Source organism: Entelurus aequoreus, linkage group LG21, assembly GCF_033978785.1.
Source record: "Entelurus aequoreus isolate RoL-2023_Sb linkage group LG21, RoL_Eaeq_v1.1, whole genome shotgun sequence".
Lineage (NCBI taxonomy): Eukaryota > Metazoa > Chordata > Actinopteri > Syngnathiformes > Syngnathidae > Entelurus > Entelurus aequoreus.
In genome coordinates this window covers 49,805,191-49,827,630 of record NC_084751.1, presented here as the reverse complement: position 1 = coordinate 49,827,630, position 22,440 = coordinate 49,805,191, and the positions used below count along the sequence as shown (strand labels likewise).

Genomic DNA, 22,440 nt, shown 5'->3' with positions numbered 1-22,440 from the left:
ATAAAAATGGGAGCCATTACCTCCCTGCTTGGCACTCAGCATCAAGGCTTGGAATTGGGGGTTAATCACCAAAATGATTCCCGGGCGCGGCCACTGCTGCTGCCCACTGCTCCCCTCGCCTCCCAGGGGGTGAGCAAGGGGATGGGTCAAATGCAGAGGACAAATTTCACCACCCCCGTGTGTGTGTGTGACTATCATTGGTACTTTAACTTTAGCTCTAAATACAATACAGTGTGTAGTTTTGTGTCTAGACCAGGGGTGTCAAACGTACGGCCCGCGGGCCGGATCAGGCCCGTAAACAGTTTTTTTCTGGCCCGCGTGATGAGTTTGCCAAGTATGAAAATGAGCTGTTTTTTTTTTTTTTTACAAAAAAAAATCTGCTGTTTAAAATGTGTCCACTCGATGTCACAATAGCAATTCTGATAGGCAAGCAAACAGTTTATACCGAGGCCAAGCAAGAGGTACACAGTAAAGGGGGACTGTGGCTCCTCCTCATTGACCCTCATGAAACCTAAAACCTGCCGTTTAATGTCTTCTGCTTGGAACACATCGTCACTTGGCATCCTCGTTACCCCAAAATGTCTCTGTCAAACACAAGAAAAGTGAACTTAACCCTTTTGTAGAGTTTTTACCTCCGTTTCTCATGGTTTGTTGAGTTAGCACTGGATTGATACGTGGACATGACAAAGGAGGTATTTGATACCTACAAGAGTTTACATGTTGTGTTTTTTTGTTCAATCCCAGAAAGACTGTGACTTAAAGTTTGAATCCTGGCTTTGTAGATACACTGAGACAAAGTCTAAGCTCGTTGTGTTTTTGAAACTGCACCAATTTCCTCAGAATTTTAGACAAACTTTAAGTGTTTTGTCCAGAGGATTATTTGTGATTTGTACTTTTTCAGAATGTGTCTCATTCTATTTTTGGCCAAAATAAAACAAAGAAAAGAACCTGGATTTGTCTTTATTTTTAAGTTATCATGCCATGATTTTACCATTACGGCCCACTCGGGAATAGATTTTCCTCCATGCGGCCCTTGAGCTAAAATGAGTTCGACATCCTTGGTCTAGACTGATGTGCAAATTGTTAAAAATGTTGATAAAAGACAGTAGCTGCAGAATTACATTCCGGTTGGAAACCCTCATTGTAAATTCTATTTTCCTGTTCCCTGTCCTTAGGAGATTCGCTACCTGGACCAGGTGCTGGATGCAGCCTCAGAAACACCCACCAATGGAAGCTCCTCCCCCTCATACACCACACCAGTTAGCATTGATGGAAAATATTCTTCTGTGAGTGTGTCCAATTCAACTCCTGGATATCAGCAGCCAATCACAGTGGAGGGGCCAAGACAAAGCACCTTCGTGCACCAGGACCACTTGGGGACAAAAACTAACGGACATGTACCAAGGGAGGAATCCAGCCACACCACTGCTAAGTTTGAGCTGAGAGCTTTTCAGGAAGACAAAAGGCCCGCAAAACTTTTTACTCCAGGAGAGGAGCAACATGTCAGAGTGACCAGGATACGGGATTCTGAGGAGGTAATTACGTGTCAACTAATCAGCACTTACACTTTCAACACGCTGCAATGGACGGCTGCTTAAACAACAAAACATTTAAAGTTGCAAAACATTTTTAAAACAACAAAACATTTAAAGTTGCAAACCGTTTTTAAAACAAGCATTCAGCTTTTTTTGCTCAGTAGTCATTTCAAAGTACTGTCCACCTGCACATGTGTAACTGTGTAACATGCAGCACATGTGTAACTGTGTAACATGCTGCACATGTGTAACTGTGTAACATGCTGCACATGTGTAACTGTGTAACATGCAGCACATGTGTAACTGTGTAACATGCAGCACATGTGTAACTGTGTAACATGCTGCACATGTGTAACTGTGTAACATGCTGCACATGTGTAACTGTGTAACACGCTGCACATGTGTAACTGTGTAACATGCTGCACATGTGTAACTGTGTAACATGCAGCACATGTGTAACTGTGTAACATGCTGCACATGTGTAACTGTGTAACATGCAGCACATGTGTAACTGTGTAACATGCTGCACATGTGTAACTGTGTAACATGCTGCACATGTGTAACTGTGTAACATGCAGCACATGTGTAACTGTGTAACATGCTGCACATGTGTAACTGTAACATGCAGCACATGTGTAACTGTGTAACATGCAGCACATGTGTAACCTGCAGCAGATGTGTAATATGCTGCACATGTGTAACTGTGTAACATGCAGCACGTGTAACATGCTGCACATGTGTAACTGTGTAACATGCTGCACATGTGTAACTGTGTAACATGCTGCACATGTGTAACTGTGTAACATGTTGCACATGTGTAACTGTGTAACATGCTGCACATGTGTAACTGTGTAACATGCAGCACATGTGTAACTGTGTAACATGCTGCACATGTGTAACTGTGTAACATGCAGCACATGTGTAACTGTGTAACATGCTGCACATGTGTAACTGTGTAACATGCTGCACATGTGTAACTGTGTAACATGCTGCACATGTGTAACTGTGTAACATGCTGCACATGTGTAACTGTGTAACATGCAGCACATGTGTAACTGTGTAACATGCAGCACATGTGTAACTGTGTAACATGCTGCACATGTGTAACTGTGTAACATGCTGCACATGTGTAACTGTGTAACATGCTGCACATGTGTAACTGTGTAACATGCAGCACATGTGTAACTGTGTAACATGCTGCACATGTGTAACTGTGTAACATGCAGCACATGTGTAACTGTGTAACATGCTGCACATGTGTAACTGTGTAACATGCAGCACATGTGTAACTGTGTAACATGCAGCACATGTGTAACTGTGTAACATGCTGCACATGTGTAACTGTAACATGCAGCACATGTGTAACTGTGTAACATGCAGCACATGTGTAACCTGCAGCAGATGTGTAATATGCTGCACATGTGTAACTGTGTAACATGCAGCACGTGTAACATGCTGCACATGTGTAACTGTGTAACATGCTGCACATGTGTAACTGTGTAACATGCTGCACATGTGTAACTGTGTAACATGTTGCACATGTGTAACTGTGTAACATGCTGCACATGTGTAACTGTGTAACATGCAGCACATGTGTAACTGTGTAACATGCTGCACATGTGTAACTGTGTAACATGCAGCACATGTGTAACTGTGTAACATGCTGCACATGTGTAACTGTGTAACATGCTGCACATGTGTAACTGTGTAACATGCTGCACATGTGCAACTGTGTAACATGCTGCACATGTGTAACTGTGTAACATGCAGCACATGTGTAACTGTGTAACATGCTGCACATGTGTAACTGTGTAACATGCTGCACATGTGTAACTGTGTAACATGCAGCACATGTGTAACTGTGTAACATGCTGCACATGTGTAACTGTAACATGCAGCACATGTGTAACTGTGTAACATGCAGCACATGTGTAACCTGCAGCAGATGTGTAATATGCTGCACATGTGTAACTGTGTAACATGCTGCACATGTGTAACTGTGTAACATGCTGCACATGTGTAACTGTGTAACATGCTGCACATGTGTAACTGTGTAACATGTTGCACATGTGTAATATGCTGCACATGTGTAACTGTGTAACATGCTGCACATGTGTAACTGTGTAACATGCTGCACATGTGTAACTGTGTAACATGCTGCACATGTGTAACTGTGTAACATGTTGCACATGTGTAACTGTGTAACATGCTGCACATGTGTAACTGTGTAACATGCAGCACATGTGTAACTGTGTAACATGCAGCACATGTGTAACTGTGTAACATGCAGCACATTTGTAACTGTGTAACATGCAGCACATGTGTAACCTGCAGCAGATGTGTAATATGCTGCACATGTGTAACTGTGTAACATGCAGCACGTGTAACATGCTGCACATGTGTAACTGTGTAACATGCTGCACATGTGTAACTGTGTAACATGCTGCACATGTGTAACTGTGTAACATGTTGCACATGTGTAACTGTGTAACATGCTGCACATGTGTAACTGTGTAACATGCAGCACATGTGTAACTGTGTAACATGCTGCACATGTGTAACTGTGTAACATGCAGCACATGTGTAACTGTGTAACATGCTGCACATGTGTAACTGTGTAACATGCTGCACATGTGTAACTGTGTAACATGCAGCACATGTGTAACTGTGTAACATGCAGCACATGTGTAACTGTGTAACATGCAGCACATGTGTAACTGTGTAACATGCAGCACATGTGTAACTGTGTAACATGCAGCACATGTGTAACTGTGTAACATGCTGCACATGTGTAACTGTAACATGCAGCACATGTGTAACTGTGTAACATGCTGCACATGTGTAACTGTGTAACATGCAGCACATGTGTAACTGTGTAACATGCAGCACATGTTTAACTGTGTAACATGCTGCACATGTGTAACATGCTGCACATGTGTAACATGCAGCACATGTGTAACATGCAGCAGATGTGTAACTTTGTAACATGCTGCACATGTGTAACATGCAGCACATGTGTAACTGTGTAACATGCAGCACATGTGTAACATGCAGCAGATGTGTAATATGCTGCACATGTGTAACTGTGTAACATGCAGCACGTGTAACATGCTGCACATGTGTAACTGTGTAACATGCTGCACATGTGTAACTGTGTAACATGCTGCACATGTGTAACTGTGTAACATGTTGCACATGTGTAACTGTGTAACATGCTGCACATGTGTAACTGTGTAACATGCAGCACATGTGTAACTGTGTAACATGCTGCACATGTGTAACTGTGTAACATGCAGCACATGTGTAACTGTGTAACATGCTGCACATGTGTAACTGTGTAACATGCTGCACATGTGTAACTGTGTAACATGCTGCACATGTGTAACTGTGTAACATGCTGCACATGTGTAACTGTGTAACATGCAGCACATGTGTAACTGTGTAACATGCAGCACATGTGTAACTGTGTAACATGCTGCACATGTGTAACTGTGTAACATGCTGCACATGTGTAACTGTGTAACATGCTGCACATGTGTAACTGTGTAACATGCAGCACATGTGTAACTGTGTAACATGCTGCACATGTGTAACTGTGTAACATGCAGCACATGTGTAACTGTGTAACATGCTGCACATGTGTAACTGTGTAACATGCTGCACATGTGTAACTGTGTAACATGCAGCACATGTGTAACTGTGTAACATGCTGCACATGTGTAACTGTAACATGCAGCACATGTGTAACTGTGTAACATGCAGCACATGTGTAACCTGCAGCAGATGTGTAATATGCTGCACATGTGTAACTGTGTAACATGCAGCACGTGTAACATGCTGCACATGTGTAACTGTGTAACATGCTGCACATGTGTAACTGTGTAACATGCTGCACATGTGTAACTGTGTAACATGTTGCACATGTGTAACTGTGTAACATGCTGCACATGTGTAACTGTGTAACATGCAGCACATGTGTAACTGTGTAACATGCTGCACATGTGTAACTGTGTAACATGCAGCACATGTGTAACTGTGTAACATGCTGCACATGTGTAACTGTGTAACATGCTGCACATGTGTAACTGTGTAACATGCTGCACATGTGCAACTGTGTAACATGCTGCACATGTGTAACTGTGTAACATGCAGCACATGTGTAACTGTGTAACATGCTGCACATGTGTAACTGTGTAACATGCTGCACATGTGTAACTGTGTAACATGCAGCACATGTGTAACTGTGTAACATGCTGCACATGTGTAACTGTAACATGCAGCACATGTGTAACTGTGTAACATGCAGCACATGTGTAACCTGCAGCAGATGTGTAATATGCTGCACATGTGTAACTGTGTAACATGCTGCACATGTGTAACTGTGTAACATGCTGCACATGTGTAACTGTGTAACATGCTGCACATGTGTAACTGTGTAACATGTTGCACATGTGTAACTGTGTAACATGCTGCACATGTGTAACTGTGTAACATGCAGCACATGTGTAACTGTGTAACATGCAGCACATGTGTAACTGTGTAACATGCAGCACATTTGTAACTGTGTAACATGCAGCACATGTGTAACCTGCAGCAGATGTGTAATATGCTGCACATGTGTAACTGTGTAACATGCAGCACGTGTAACATGCTGCACATGTGTAACTGTGTAACATGCTGCACATGTGTAACTGTGTAACATGCTGCACATGTGTAACTGTGTAACATGTTGCACATGTGTAACTGTGTAACATGCTGCACATGTGTAACTGTGTAACATGCAGCACATGTGTAACTGTGTAACATGCTGCACATGTGTAACTGTGTAACATGCAGCACATGTGTAACTGTGTAACATGCTGCACATGTGTAACTGTGTAACATGCTGCACATGTGTAACTGTGTAACATGCAGCACATGTGTAACTGTGTAACATGCAGCACATGTGTAACTGTGTAACATGCAGCACATGTGTAACTGTGTAACATGCAGCACATGTGTAACTGTGTAACATGCAGCACATGTGTAACTGTGTAACATGCTGCACATGTGTAACTGTAACATGCAGCACATGTGTAACTGTGTAACATGCTGCACATGTGTAACTGTGTAACATGCAGCACATGTGTAACTGTGTAACATGCAGCACATGTGTAACTGTGTAACATGCTGCACATGTGTAACATGCAGCACATGTGTAACATGCAGCAGATGTGTAACTTTGTAACATGCTGCACATGTGTAACATGCAGCACATGTGTAACTGTGTAACATGCAGCACATGTGTAACATGCAGCAGATGTGTAACATGCAGCACATGTGTAACTGTGTAACATGCAGCACATGTGTAACATGCAGCTCAGTCCAGCTCTGCACACGTCGACCACTGATTGAGAGTTGAATAGAGTTGTGCTAGTCTGTGAGCTAAAAACCAAGAGCTGTCAACTCGCTGTCCAATGCAGCTCTAAGGACGCTGGGGAATGAGGTGTAACTATCACACATGTGTAACTATCACACATGTGTGATAGTTACACATGTGTGATAGTTACACATGTGTAACTATCACACATGTGTAACTATCACACAACTCCACTAGCCAGGCATATGTAACACCCCACACGTCTGTTCTTTTATCAAAAATAACATTTAGCAGTTTTTAAGCTGTGTTATGTTTTGCGGCTTCAGACAATTCCAAACAAGGGGGCAAAATGGCTTTTATGGGAAAGCTTCAACATTCCTGGTCTTCATCCTTCCTCCTTCTTCCTGTCCAACAGGTCCATGAGTTGGAGCGTGAGCGCCAAGAGCTCATCAAAGATCAGGCGGTGAAGAAAAACCCTGGCATTGCTCAGCGTTGGTGGAACCCTCCGCAAGAGGTGCTTACCTATTGAATATTTGATATTGACAGACTCATTTCATGAATTGGTCTGTTTTTCCAAGGTTCCTTTGGAGGAGCAGCTGGACACGGAACAACTGGAGTCTCTGAAAAAGTACCAGGAGAGGAAACAACAGAAGCATCATCAAAGCTGTGCACACACACAGGTGACAAGCACTTCTCAGGTTACAGTAGAATACTGGCTCAATATTAAGGTTATCCTTTTGTATTTCCTTTGACGGTGATCAGCCCCAGCTGACTGGACCCCCCACATTGGTGACCCTTGACCCAGAGCTAATCAGGAAGGAAGACATTCTAGAAAAAAAGATTGACTTCTCATCTGCCCGGAAGCAATTCCTGCAAGGGGAAGTGACCAAAACTTCTGTGGCTCCTCATATGTACTGCGCCAGGCCCTTCTCAAAGTCCGTGCCAAGGGGCAGCCATGGGAGCAACAGCATCGTTACAGAAAGGGCAGAGTGTAACGTGACCTGGTGTGATGATGGCGTTCCAGGAGAATTTACCAGTGTTCGAGCTGTAATGACAAATCTCAGTGATGAAGAGGAAGGCAAGAGCCACTTCCACCCAGAGGAGTCCGACTCGGGGTTGGATGAGTTTTCAGTGCGCTCTCAGGACACAACAGTGTTTAGCTTGGATAGTGTTTCAGACAGCGGAGCCTCACTTCCCCCGACTCCTCTGCCACTTACCCCAGTATCACCGCCTACACCCCAGCCTACTACCCCAGTCAATGGGCAAACCACTGGCAATGGGGCTGAGGAGGAGCTGGAATATCAGGCAGAGGTACTTGTCCAAAATGTCATCCAAAATGCCCTTTCCACCAATGGAGGTGACTGGCAGTTGGATTCTTCACAAATGAGCAGCCCTGTGTCTTCATCCTCAGCTTCAACAAGCAGCCCAGTGCCAGTTTCCTCTTCCCCTCTGTCATTTGGGGAATCTGACTGTCTCCAAGCCCCTGTGTCCTCCAGCCTTGCTACATCTAACTCATCCCGGTTGCCAGAGGCACAGGTTGCTTTCCCAGAGAAGCTGATAGAAAGACAAGACCAGCAACATTCATCCAATCCAACGCAGCCATCTCCAACTCCTTCTCAACCTGTCTCTCCACCACAGAGACCCAAAGAGAGAGGACCCAGGATCAAGATCCAGTCGTCTTATACCAGAGCGCTTGCTTCCTCAGCTCCAGTCACTGCTCCAGCTCCATGCTCTGTCCCCATAGCTTCTGTCCCCAGGCCGCCACCCGTCTGCCGTCCCCCTTCTCCTTCAAGCCCAGAAAAGTCGGACTTCAGCTATTTCAGTAAATATTCCGAAGCAGCTGAACTTCGCAGCACGGCGGCAGCGACCAAAGGCCCTGAGGTGGAGGTGGCGAGCGGGCCGTTCCGCCTGCGCTCCAAGAAGCAACGTACATTGTCCATGATCGAGGAGGAGATCCGAGCAGCTCAGCAGAGAGAGGAAGAACTGAAGAAACAGAGAGAGGCTCAGCCTGTTATCGTTCCTCATGCCGGGAACGTTACCGGCAGCAGTCATGTTCCTGCAAAATCAGGACCGCGGAAAAGCAGCATAAACCCGGCAGACAAGCTGAAGAGCAACAGCCTGCCAACTAGACTCACGCTGACCGCCAGAACAGCACCAGGTTAGTTGACCGCCAGAACAGTACCAGGTTAGTTGACCGCCAGAACAGTACCAGGTTAGTTGACCACCAGAACAGCACCAGGTTAGTTGACTGCCAGAACAGTACCAGGTTAGTTGACCGCCAGAACAGCACCAGGTTAGTTGACCGCTGGAACAGTACCAGGTTAGTTGATCGCCAGAACAGCACCAGGTTAGTTGACCACCAGAACAGCACCAGGTTAGTTGACCGCCAGAACAGTACCAGGTTAGTTGACCGCCAGAACAGCACCAGGTTAGTTGACCGCCGGAACAGTACCAGGTTAGTTGACCGCCAGAACAGTACCAGGTTAGTTGACCGCTGGAACAGTACCAGGTTAGTTGACCGCCAAAACAGCACCAGGTTAGTTGACCGCCGGAACAGTACCAGGTTAGTTGACCGCCAGAACAGTACCAGGTTAGTTGACCACCAGAACAGTACCAGGTTAGTTGACCGCCAGAACAGCACCAGGTTAGTTGACCGCCAGAACAGCACCAGGTTAGTTGACCACCAGAACAGCACCAGGTTAGTTGACCGCCAGAACAGCACCAGGTTAGTTGACCGCCAGAACAGCACCAGGTTAGTTGACCACCAGAACAGTACCAGGTTAGTTGACCGCCAGAACAGCACCAGGTTAGTTGACCGCCTGAACAGCACCAGGTTAGTTGACCGCCAGAACAGAACCAGGTTAGTCATCTGCTGCAAAGTGTTGGTACACTCCTGCTAAACTGTGTCGCTTGTACACAAACAATACTACTACTAGTAGTATTAGTACCTAAGTCAAACTTTAGGGTACCATTTAGGGATGTTCTGATGACAGTTTTATTACAATCATCCATGGGTGAGATACATGTATTAACTGTAAATGTTGAGATGTATTGACAGTTATAGACAGTATAATAACAATATTTAAACTACTTCTTCACTCTCTTGTATTTCAAACAATTGTTTAAGCAAAAAAAAAGTAAATAGAACGCAATAACTAAACAAAAGCAAAAAATCAAATACTCCTTTGAAACCACAAAGTCCTTCTTTGTCCAGACTTATTCCTGGAGTTTGTAAACATTAACAAAATGCATTTTCAAATCAATCTAATCACTTGAGTATCGATCATATAAACTTACTATAATATCATATACTACTACTACAATATCACATACTATTACTACAATATCATATACTACTACTACAATATCACATACTACTACAACAATATCATATACTACTACTACAATATCACATACTGGTACAATATCATATACTACTACTACTACAATATCATATACTACTACTACAATATCACATACTACTACTACAATATTACATACTACTACAATATAATATACTACTACTACAATATCATATACTACTACTACAATATCATATACTACTACTACAATATCATATACTACTACTACAATGTCATATACTACTACTACAATATCACATACTACTACTACAATATCATATACTACTACTACAATATCATATACTACTACTACAATATCATATACTACTACCACAATATCATATACTACTACTACAATATCACATACTATTACTACAATATCATATACTACTACTCCAATATCACATACTACTACTGCAATATCATATACTACTACTACAATATCACATACTACTACTACAATATCATATACTACTACTACAATATCATATACTACTACCACAATATCACATACTACTACTACAATATCACATACTATTACTACAATATCATATACTACTACTCCAATATCACATACTACTACTACAATATCATATACTACTACTACAATATCACATACTACTACTACAATATCACATACTACTACTACAATATCATATACTACTACTACAATATCATATACTACTACTACAATATCACATACTACTACTACAATATCATATACTACTACTACAATATCACATACTACTACTACAATATCACATACTACTACTACAATATCACATACTACTACTACAATATCACATACTACTACTACAATATCATATACTACTACTACAATATCACATACTACTACTACAATATCACATACTACTACTACAATATCATATACTACTACTACAATATCACATACTACTACTACAATATCACATACTACTACTACAATATCATATACTACTACTACAATATCACATACTACTACTACAATATCATATACTACTACTACAATATCATATACTACTACTACAATATCACATACTACTACTACAATATCATATACTACTACTACAATATCATATACTACTATTTTGGTACTGCAGTCAGGGTCATAGTTGTGTAGTCCCTCCCCCTCTCCTTGGCTGAGGTTGCCAGATAGCAATCCTACTCCAAGGAACTTAAAGTGAAGTTCAAGTTCAAGTTCACTTTAACTTGAACTGAACTTCAAATGGCAACAATGGCTGCAGGTTTCTCTTGTTTATGCTTCTTGCAAGTTGGTTTACTTAGTAATTATGCCACATTTACTTAGTAATTATGCCACATTTACTCAGTAATTATGCCACATTTACTCAGTAATTATGCCACATTTACTCAGTAATTATGCCACATTTAGTCAGTAATTATGCCACATTTACTCAGTAATTATGCCACATTTACTTAGTAATTATGCCACATTTACTCAGTAATTATGCCACATTTACTCAGTAATTATGCCACATTTACTTAGTAATTATGCCACATTTACTTAGTAATTATGCCACATTTAGTCAGTAATTATGCCACATTTACTCAGTAATTATGCCACATTTACTTAGTAATTATGCCACATTTACTCAGTAATTATGCCACATTTACTCAGTAATTATGCCACATTTACTTAGTAATTATGCCACATTTACTTAGTAATTATGCCACATTTACTCAGTAATTATGCCACACTTACTCAGTAATTATGCCACATTTACTCAATAATTATGCCACATTTACTTAGTAATTATGCCACATTTACTTAGTAATTATGCCACATTTACTTAGTAATTATGCCACATTTACTTAGTAATTATGCCACATTTACTCAGTAATTATGCCACATTTACTTAGTATTTATGCCACATTTACTCAGTAAATATGCCACATTTACTCAGTAATTATGCCACATTTACTTAGTAATTATGCCACATTTACTCAGTAAATATGCCACATTTACTCAGTAATTATGCCACATTTACTTAGTAATTATGCCACATTTACTCAGTAAATATGCCACATTTACTCAGTAATTATGCCACATTTACTTAGTAATTATGCCACATTTACTTAGTAATTATGCCACATTTACTCAGTAATTATGCCACATTTACTCAGTAATCATGCCACATTTACTTAGTAATCATGCCACATTTACTCAGTAGTTATGCCACATTTACTCAGTAATTATGCCACATTTACTCAGTAATTATGCCACATTTACTCAGTAATTATGCCACATTTACTTAGTAATTATGCCACATTTACTCAGTAATTATGCCACATTTACTCAGTAATTATGCCACATTTACTTAGTAATTATGCCACATTTACTTAGTAATTATGCCACATTTACTCAGTAATTATGCCACATTTACTTAGTAATTATGCCACATTTACTTAGTAATTATGCCACATTTACTCAGTAATTATGCCACATTTACTCAGTAATTATGCCACATTTACTCAGTAATTATGCCACATTTACTCAGTAATTATGCCACATTTACTTAGTAATTATGCCACATTTATTCAGTAATTATGCCACATTTACTCAGTAATTATGCCACATTTACTCAGTAATTATGCCACATTTACTTAGTAATTATGCCACATTTACTCAGTAATTATGCCACATTTGACTCATGTCCATTAGCCAAATGTATTTGTAAAGTTACACAGCAATATTTTAGTCATTTTACCATGAATCAATTTAAGTGGACCCCGACTTAAACAAGTTAAAAAACTTATTGGGGTGTTACCATTTAGTGGTCAATTGTAGGGAATATGTACTGTACTGTACTATCTACCAATAAAAGTTTCAATCAATCAGTCGGGACAGATAGTTGGCATGAGCCTGCTAAAATGTGTAGTTTGACTGCATCCTAATGATGATATATTAAATATGATATAGAACCTACTTTGATGGCAAGTCAAGGCCCACATTAAAATGATGGCCACATTTGGTTCAGCATAACATAACCCCATGTGGCATCCAACAGTGTCTTCCATAACCCCATGTTGCATCCAACAGTGTCTTCCATAACCCCATGTTGCATCCAACAGTGTCTTCCATAACCCCATGTTGCATCCAACAGTGTCTTCCATAACCCCATGTCGCATCCAACAGTGTCTTCCATAACCCCATGTTGCATCCAACAGTGTCTTCCATAACCCCATGTTGCATCCAACAGTGTCTTCCATAACCCCATGTTGCATCCAACAGTGTTTTCCATAACCCCATGTTGCATCCAACAGTGTCTTCCATAACCCCATGTTGCATCCAACAGTGTCTTCCATAACCCCATGTTGCATCCAACAGTGTCTTCCATAACCCCATGTTGCATCCAACAGTGTCTTCCATAACCCCATGTCGCATCCAACAGTGTCTTCCATAACCCCATGTTGCATCCAACAGTGTCTTCCATAACCCCATGTTGCATCCAACAGTGTCTTCCATAACCCCATGTTGCATCCAACAGTGTCTTCCATAACCCCATGTTGCATCCAACAGTGTCTTCCATGTACGCACATCACCATATTCCAGTGCAGAGCGCAATTCTATGAGCCAAGCCACATTACGCAAAAGCCACGTTACGCATAAATCATATAGCCTACTAGCATGTCAATACACAAATAATACATGTCATGCATTATTTTGTACCAAGCAAATACACCCCATGTGTGTTTGATGCACATACTGTACAGTACCATATGTGTTTGATGCACATACTGTACAGTACCATATGTGTTTGATGCACATACTGTACTGTACCATATGTGTTTGATGCACACACTGTACAGTACCAGAAACCACAATTAGCTGTGCTAATGTTGGACGCATTTCCTCAGCGTATTGAGAAGCAAATAGGCACTGACACTACACATATCCACATAGCTTTTATTAGTACTAAATACATGTTGTCCTGTCAGTTGGATGACACATGGACATACATGCTAACTAGCATATGTTAGCATGTATGTCCATGTGTCATTGACCGGGCTAGCATGCTAACATTGGTTGCAGGAACATACTATCTTTGTTAGACAAGATCATAGACTGTACTGGACAATATAGTTGACATAGCAAATGTCCATTTCCATTTATTACAAGTCATTAGAAAAGGTAAATGCCTGACTTACCTATCAAGAAGGAAATGAGCAAGTTTTGCGTCAGATGAAAACATTCAATGGTGTCCATCTTTCAAAGGCATCCCCGACACAAATCCTGGTTTAGTTCCTGGCTTTGTCATGAATAAGTTAAGAATGGTAACTTTTAGATGGACTAAGTCTAACATGTTTAGTAACTTTACCAGTGGCAGTAGCCAGACCAAGATGGCAACCTGGATGTGACACACTCACAGACTTTGTAATTGGTCAAACAATGGAGGGCGGGGCATCGAAATAAAAACAATAATACAATTTAGGGGCTGTAAATGTAATTTAGAAATGATCATATGAACTACTGTTATCAGTGATAGAGGTATTGGAAAAGAAGATGATTTATTAATGACATCATTTAATGATGACTTGACATGACATTTCTACATATGGCTCCTTTAAGGGTGATCATTTTGGTCAGGATAACTGTGATATGAAAAGTCATATTGTTACATCCCCCCTACAAGTGACAGTAAAGAGTTATTGTATGTGTTCCCATAGATTCAGTAGTACTTAAGGTCATAGAACCCCATTCAACTTTTATGGAAAACAATTTCAGGATGTCTAAAGAGGATTTGTTTTTGTCATCCATGCATTTTAGTCATGTGGTTTTATGTTATCGTTGCTATCAAAATTGCAAGGACTGCAAGAAATACACAACTTTATGGCTTTTTAAGTCTGATCACTGGTCAAATGGACTTAAGTGTACTAGAAGAAGTCTGATCACTGGCCACATAGACTTAAGTGTACTAGAAGAAGTCTGATCACTGGCCAAATAGACTTAAGTGTACTAGAAGAAGTCTGATCACTGGCCACATAGACTTAAGTGTACTAGAAGAAGTCTGATCACTGGCCACAGAGACTTAAGTGTACTAGAAGAAGTCTGATGACTGGCCAAATAGACTTAAGTGTACTAGAAGAAGTCTGATCACTGGCCAAATAGACTTAAGTGTACTAGAAGAAGTCTGATGACTGGCCAAATAGACTGAAGTGTACTAGAAGAAGTCTGATGACTGGCCAAATAGACTTAAGTGTACTAGAAGAAGTCTGATCACTGGCCAAATAGACTGAAGTGTACTAGAAGAAGTCTGATCACTGGCCAAATAGACTTAAGTGTACTAGAAGAAGTCTGATCACTGGCCAAATAGACTTAAGTGTACTAGAAGAAGTCAGATCCCTGGCCAAATAGACTTAAGTGTACTAGAAGAAGTCTGATCACAGGCCAAATAGACTAGAAGAAGTCTGATCACTGGCCAAATAGACTTAAGTGTACTAGAAGAAGTCTGACCACTGGCCAAATAGACTTAAGTGTACTAGAAGAAGTCTGATCACTGGCCAAATAGACTGAAGTGTACTAGAAGAAGTCTGATGACTGGCCAAATAGACTTAAGTGTACTAGAAGAAGTCTGATCACTGGCCAAATAGACTTAAGTGTACTAGAAGAAGTCTGATCACTGGCCAAATAGACTTAAGTGTACTAGAAGAAGTCAGATCCCTGGCCAAATAGACTTAAGTGTACTAGAAGAAGTCTGATCACTGACCAAATAGACTTAAGTGTACTAGAAGAAGTCTGATCACTGGCCAAATAGACTTAAGTGTACTGGAAGAAGTCTGATGACTGGCCAAATAGACTTAAGAGTACTAGAATAAGTCTAATCACTGGCCAAATAGACTTAAGTGTAATAGAAGTCTGATGACTGGCCAAATAGACCTAAGTGTACTAGAAGAAGTCTGATCACTGGCCAAATAGACTGAAGTGTACTAGAAGAAGTCTGATGACTGGCCAAATAGACTTAAGTGTACTAGAAGAAGTCTGATGACTGGCCAAATAGACTTAAGTGTACTAAAAGAAGTCTGATGACTGGCCAAATAGACTTAAGTGTACTAGAAGAAGTCTGATGACTGGCCAAATAGACTGAAGTGTACTAGAAGAAGTCTGATGACTGGCCAAATAGACCTAAGTGTACTAGAAGAGCTGATTGAAGAAGAAGATGTTGTGTTCCAATCAAGTCAATCCAGACTGGTATTGTGCTCCAGGAAAGATCGAGAAGGTGCGAGCAGGACCGCCTGTGTCACCCTCACCTTCAGAAGGAACTCTGTCTGATGCTGGCAGTGAGGACTCAGGAGGACCACGACCCAAAAACTTCATGCAGACCCTGATGGAAGACTATGAAACACACAAGGTCAAAAGGAGGGAACACATGGAGGACAACAGTGTAAGTATTCATATTCATATTTATATTTGTATTCATATTTGTATTCATATTTATATTCATATTCATATCCATATTCATATCCGTATTCATATTCATATTCTTAGTCTTATCCATATCCATATTCATATTCATATTCATATTCCTATTCATATACATATCCGTATTAATATTCGTATTCATATTCATATTCACACAGTATTCATAATCATATTCACACAGTATTCATAATCATATTCACACAGTATTCATATTCATATACATATTCCTATTCATACAGTATGTGGATAAAGAAAGTCTTGTGTTTGCTTGACACTGTAATTCATGTTGTAATGAGGTGTAATGTAAGGTGGACTAAATCCATGTTGGACTGTGCTGGGATTTGTTATTTCACTTTCACTTTCACTTTCACTTTCACTCATTGCCAGCACATACTTCAACACATGGGAACATTCCAGACTTAAGGCAGCAAATGAAAGTAAAAGTATTTTCTCTATCAAATGTTCCTTCCTCTAGCGACTGTGTGTACTATTGTTGTTGATCATTTTCACATCCTGTCCTGACTATGTCCTGACATGTACTGACTATGTACTGACTATGTCCTCACTATGTACTGACTATGTACTGACTATGTCCTGACTTTGTCCTAACTATGTATTGACAATGTACTGACTATGTACTGACTATGTACTGACTATGTACTGACTATATACTGACTATGTACTGACTATGTCCTGACTATGTACTGACTATGTCCTGACTATGTCCTGACTTTGTCCTAACTATGTCTTGACTATGTACTGACTATGTCCTGACTTTGTCCTAACTATGTCTTGACTATGTACTGACTATGTCCTGACTGTATACTGACTATGTACTGACTATGTCCTGACTCTGTCCTGACTATATACTGACTATGTACTGACTATGTGCTCACTATTGCCTGACTATGTCCTGACTATATCCTGACTAGGTCCTGACTATATACTGACTATGTCCTCATTATGTCCTGACTATGTACTATGTCCTGACTATGTCCTCACTATATACTGACTATGTACTGACTATGCCCTGACTATGTCCTGACTATGTACTGACTATGTCCTGACTTTGTCCTAACTATGTCTTGACTATGTACTGACTGTGTCCTAACTATGTCTTGACTATGTACTGACTATGTCCTGACTTTGTCCTAACTATGTCTTGACTATGTACTGACTATATCCTGACTGTATACTGACTATGTACTGACTATGTACTGACTATGTCCTGACTGTGTCCTGACTATATACTGACTATGTACTGACTATGTACTGACTATGTCCTCACTATGTACTATGTCCTGACTATGTCCTGACTATGTCCTGACTATGTACTGACTATGTCCTGACTATGTACTGACTATATACTGACTATACACTGACTATATACTGACTATGTCCTCACTATGTACTATGTCCTGACTATGTCCTGACTATGTACTGACTATGTACTGACTATGTACTGACTATATACTGACTATATACTGACTATATAGTGACTATATACTGACTATATACTGACTATGTCCTGACTATATACTGACTATGTACTGACTATGTCCTGACTATATACTGACTATATACTGACTATGTCCTGACTATATACTGACTATATACTGACTATGTACTGACTATATACTGACTATATACTGACTATATACTGACTATGTCCTGACTATATACTGACTATATACTGACTATATACTGACTATATACTGACTATATACTACTGACTATATACTGACTATGTCCTGACTATATACTGACTATATACTGACTATGTCCTGACTATATACTGACTATATACTGACTATGTACTGACTATGTACTGACTATGTCCTGACTGTGTACTGACTATATACTGACTATGTCCTGACTATATACTGACTATGTACTGACTATGTCCTGACTATGTCCTGACTATATACTGACTATGTCCTGACTATGTACTGACTATATACTGACTATGTACTGACTATGTACTGACTATGTACTGACTATATACTGACTATGTACTGACTATGTACTGACTATGTACTGACTATGTCCTGACTATGTACTGACTATGTCCTGACTATATACTGACTATGTACTGACTATGTACTGACTATATACTGGCTATGTACTGACTATGTCCTGACTATATACTGACTATGTACTGACTATGTCCTGACTATGTACTGACTATATACTGACTATGTCCTGACTATGTACTGACTATATACTGACTATGTACTGACTATGTACTGACTATGTACTGACTATATACTGACGATGTACTGACTATGTCCTGACTATATACTGACTATATACTGACTATATACTGACTATGTACTGACTATGTCCTGACTATGTACTGACTATGTCCTGACTATGTCCTGACTATATACTGACTATGTACTGACTATATACTGACTATATACTGACTATGTACTGACTATATACTGACTATATACTGACTATATACTGACTATGTACTGACTATGTCCTGACTATATACTGACTATGTACTGACTATGTACTGACTATATACTGGCTATGTCCTGACTATGTCCTGACTATATACTGACTATGTCCTGACTATGTACTGACTATGTACTGACTAAATCCTGACTATGTACTGACTATGTCCTGACTATGTACTGACTATGTCCTGACTATGTCCTGACTATGTCCTGACTATATACTGACTATGTACTGACTATATACTGACTATATACTGACTATATACTGACTATGTACTGACTATATACTGACTATATACTGACTATATACTGACTATGTCCTGACTATATACTGACTATGTACTGACTATGTACTGACTATATACTGGCTATGTCCTGACTATGTCCTGACTATATACTGACTATGTCCTGACTATGTACTGACTATGTACTGACTAAATCCTGACTATGTACTGACTATGTCCTGACTATATACTGACTATGTACTGACTATGTACTGACTATATACTGGCTATGTCCTGACTATGTCCTGACTATATACTGACTATGTCCTGACTATGTACTGACTATGTACTGACTAAATCCTGACTATGTACTGACTATGTCCTGACTATATACTGACTATATACTGACTATGTACTGACTATGTACTGACTATATACTGACTATGTCCTGACTATATACTGACTATATACTGACTATATACTGATTATGTCCTGACTATATACTGACTATGTACTGACTATGTCCTGACTATGTCCTGACTATATACTGACTATATACTGACTATGTACTGACTATGTCCTGACTATATACTGACTATGTCCTGACTATGTACTGACTATGTACTGACTATGTCCTGACTATGTACTGACTATGTACTGACTATGTACTGACTATATACTGACTATGTACTGACTATGTACTGACTATGTCCTGACTATGTACTGACTATGTACTGACTATATACTGACTATATACTGACTATGTACTGACTATGTACTGACTATATACTGACTATGTCCTGACTATATACTGACTATATACTGACTATATACTGACTATGTCCTGACTATATACTGACTATGTACTGACTATGTCCTGACTATGTCCTGACTATAAACTGACTATATACTGACTATGTACTGATTATGTCCTGACTATATACTGACTATGTCCTGACTATGTACTGACTATGTACTGACTATGTCCTGACTATGTACTGACTATGTACCGACTAAATCCTGACTATGTACTGACTATGTCCTGACTATATACTGACTATATACTGACTATGTACTGACTATGTACTGACTAAATCCTGACTATGTACTGACTATGTCCTGACTATATACTGACTATGTACTGACTATGTACTGACTATATACTGGCTATGTCCTGACTATATACTGACTATGTCCTGACTATGTACTGACTATGTACTGACTAAATCCTGACTATGTACTGACTATGTCCTGACTATATACTGACTATATACTGACTATGTACTGACTATGTACTGACTATATACTGACTATGTCCTGACTATATACTGACTATATACTGACTATATACTGACTATGTCCTGACTATATACTGACTATGTACTGACTATGTCCTGACTATGTCCTGACTATATACTGACTATATACTGACTATGTCCTGACTATATACTGACTATATACTGACTATGTCCTGACTATGTACTGACTATGTCCTGACTATGTACTGACTATGTACTGACTATGTACTGACTATATACTGACTATGTACTGACTATGTACTGACTATGTCCTGACTATGTACTGACTATATACTGACTATATACTGACTATGTACTGACTATGTACTGACTATATACTGACTATGTACTGACTATGTACTGACTATGTCCTGACTATATACTGACTATGTCCTCACTATGTACTATGTACTATGTCCTGACTATGTCCTGACTATATATACTGACTATATACTGACTATGTACTGACTATGTCCTGACTATATACTGACTATGTACTGACTATGTACTGACTATGTACTGACTATGTACTGACTATGTACTGACTATATACTGACTATGTACTGACTATGTACTGACTATGTCCTGACTATTTACTGACTATGTCTTGTTGCTTCTCTCCTGCTGCTCGCTCAGTACGCTCGTGTGTTGCTGGCTAATGAGGTAACCTCTGACCTCTGACCCCAACCTGTCCTTTAATGGCAGACCTAGGTCAGGTCAAATCAACACAATCTCATCTCTATTGGCAATATTATTATTATTATTATTATTATAACTATGTCTACTGACCATGTGATGATGATTATTATTATTATAATGTGATGATTGTTATTATTATAATGTGATGGTTATTATTATTATTATAATGTGATGATTGTTATTATTATTATAATGTGATGATTGTTATTATTATTATAATGTGATGATGATTATTATTATTATAATGTGATGATTATTATTATTATAATGTGATGATTGTTATTATTATTATAATGTGATGATGATTATTATTATTATAATGTGATGATTGTTATTGTTATTATAATGTGATGATTGTTATTATTATAATGTGATGGTTATTATTATTATTATAATGTGATGATTGTTATTGTTATTATAATGTGATGGTTATTATTATTATTATAATGTGATGATTGTTATTATTATAATGTGATGGTTATTATTATTATTATAATGTGATGATTGTTATTATTATAATGTGATGGTTATTATTATTATTATAATGTGATGATTGTTATTGTTATTATAATGTGATGATGATTATTATTATTATAATGTGATGATTGTTATTGTTATTATAATGTGATGATTGTTATTATTATAATGTGATGGTTATTATTATTATTATAATGTGATGATTGTAAATATAACACTGCATTCTTAGCCTCTTTCGAGTTGTGGCAAAATAAAGAAGATAGAAAGTTTATTTACAACAAAAAGAGTAAACATGTTTTTATTTGAAATGTAATTTTAAATACTTTAACATTTTGCCTTTTATTTGCTTTATACTCAATCTTAAGTTCATATGAAAAGTGACTGGTCCACAACTGTGTGCTCGTACACTAGTGTGTGTGTTTGTGTGTGTGTGTGTGTGTGTGTGTGTGTGTGTGTGTGTGTGTGTGTGTGTGTGTGTGTGTGTGTGTGTGTGTGTGTGTGTGTGTGTGTGTGTGTGTGTGTGTGTGTGTGTGTGTGTGTGTGTGTGTGTGTGTGTGTGTGTGTGTGTGCGTGTGTGTTCAT

General features: G+C 39.2%; 1 protein-coding gene and 1 long non-coding RNA gene across 5 annotated transcripts in view; one reads left to right on the top strand and one right to left on the bottom strand.

Moving 5' to 3' along the window:
* LOC133638808 (uncharacterized) overlaps positions 1 to 14,611 on the bottom strand; it is a 35,512-nt gene extending 20,901 nt beyond the window's left edge. For both annotated transcript variants that reach the window (XR_009823687.1, XR_009823686.1), the window contains exons 1-2: positions 14,424 to 14,611; positions 7,417 to 7,514 (exon numbers count right to left, since the gene is read on the bottom strand). This is a non-coding gene — a long non-coding RNA (uncharacterized LOC133638808). The remainder of the gene's footprint in view (positions 1 to 7,416; positions 7,515 to 14,423) is intronic.
* LOC133638807 (PALM2-AKAP2 fusion protein-like) overlaps positions 1 to 22,440 on the top strand; it is a 170,180-nt gene that overhangs the window by 136,802 nt on the left and 10,938 nt on the right. For all 3 annotated transcript variants that reach the window (XM_062031781.1, XM_062031780.1, XM_062031779.1), the window contains 5 exons: positions 1,176 to 1,535; positions 7,310 to 7,408; positions 7,473 to 7,574; positions 7,657 to 9,052; positions 16,479 to 16,657. In XM_062031781.1, the coding sequence (XP_061887765.1) occupies positions 1,176 to 1,535; positions 7,310 to 7,408; positions 7,473 to 7,574; positions 7,657 to 9,052; positions 16,479 to 16,657 (2,136 nt within the window). The remainder of the gene's footprint in view (positions 1 to 1,175; positions 1,536 to 7,309; positions 7,409 to 7,472; positions 7,575 to 7,656; positions 9,053 to 16,478; positions 16,658 to 22,440) is intronic.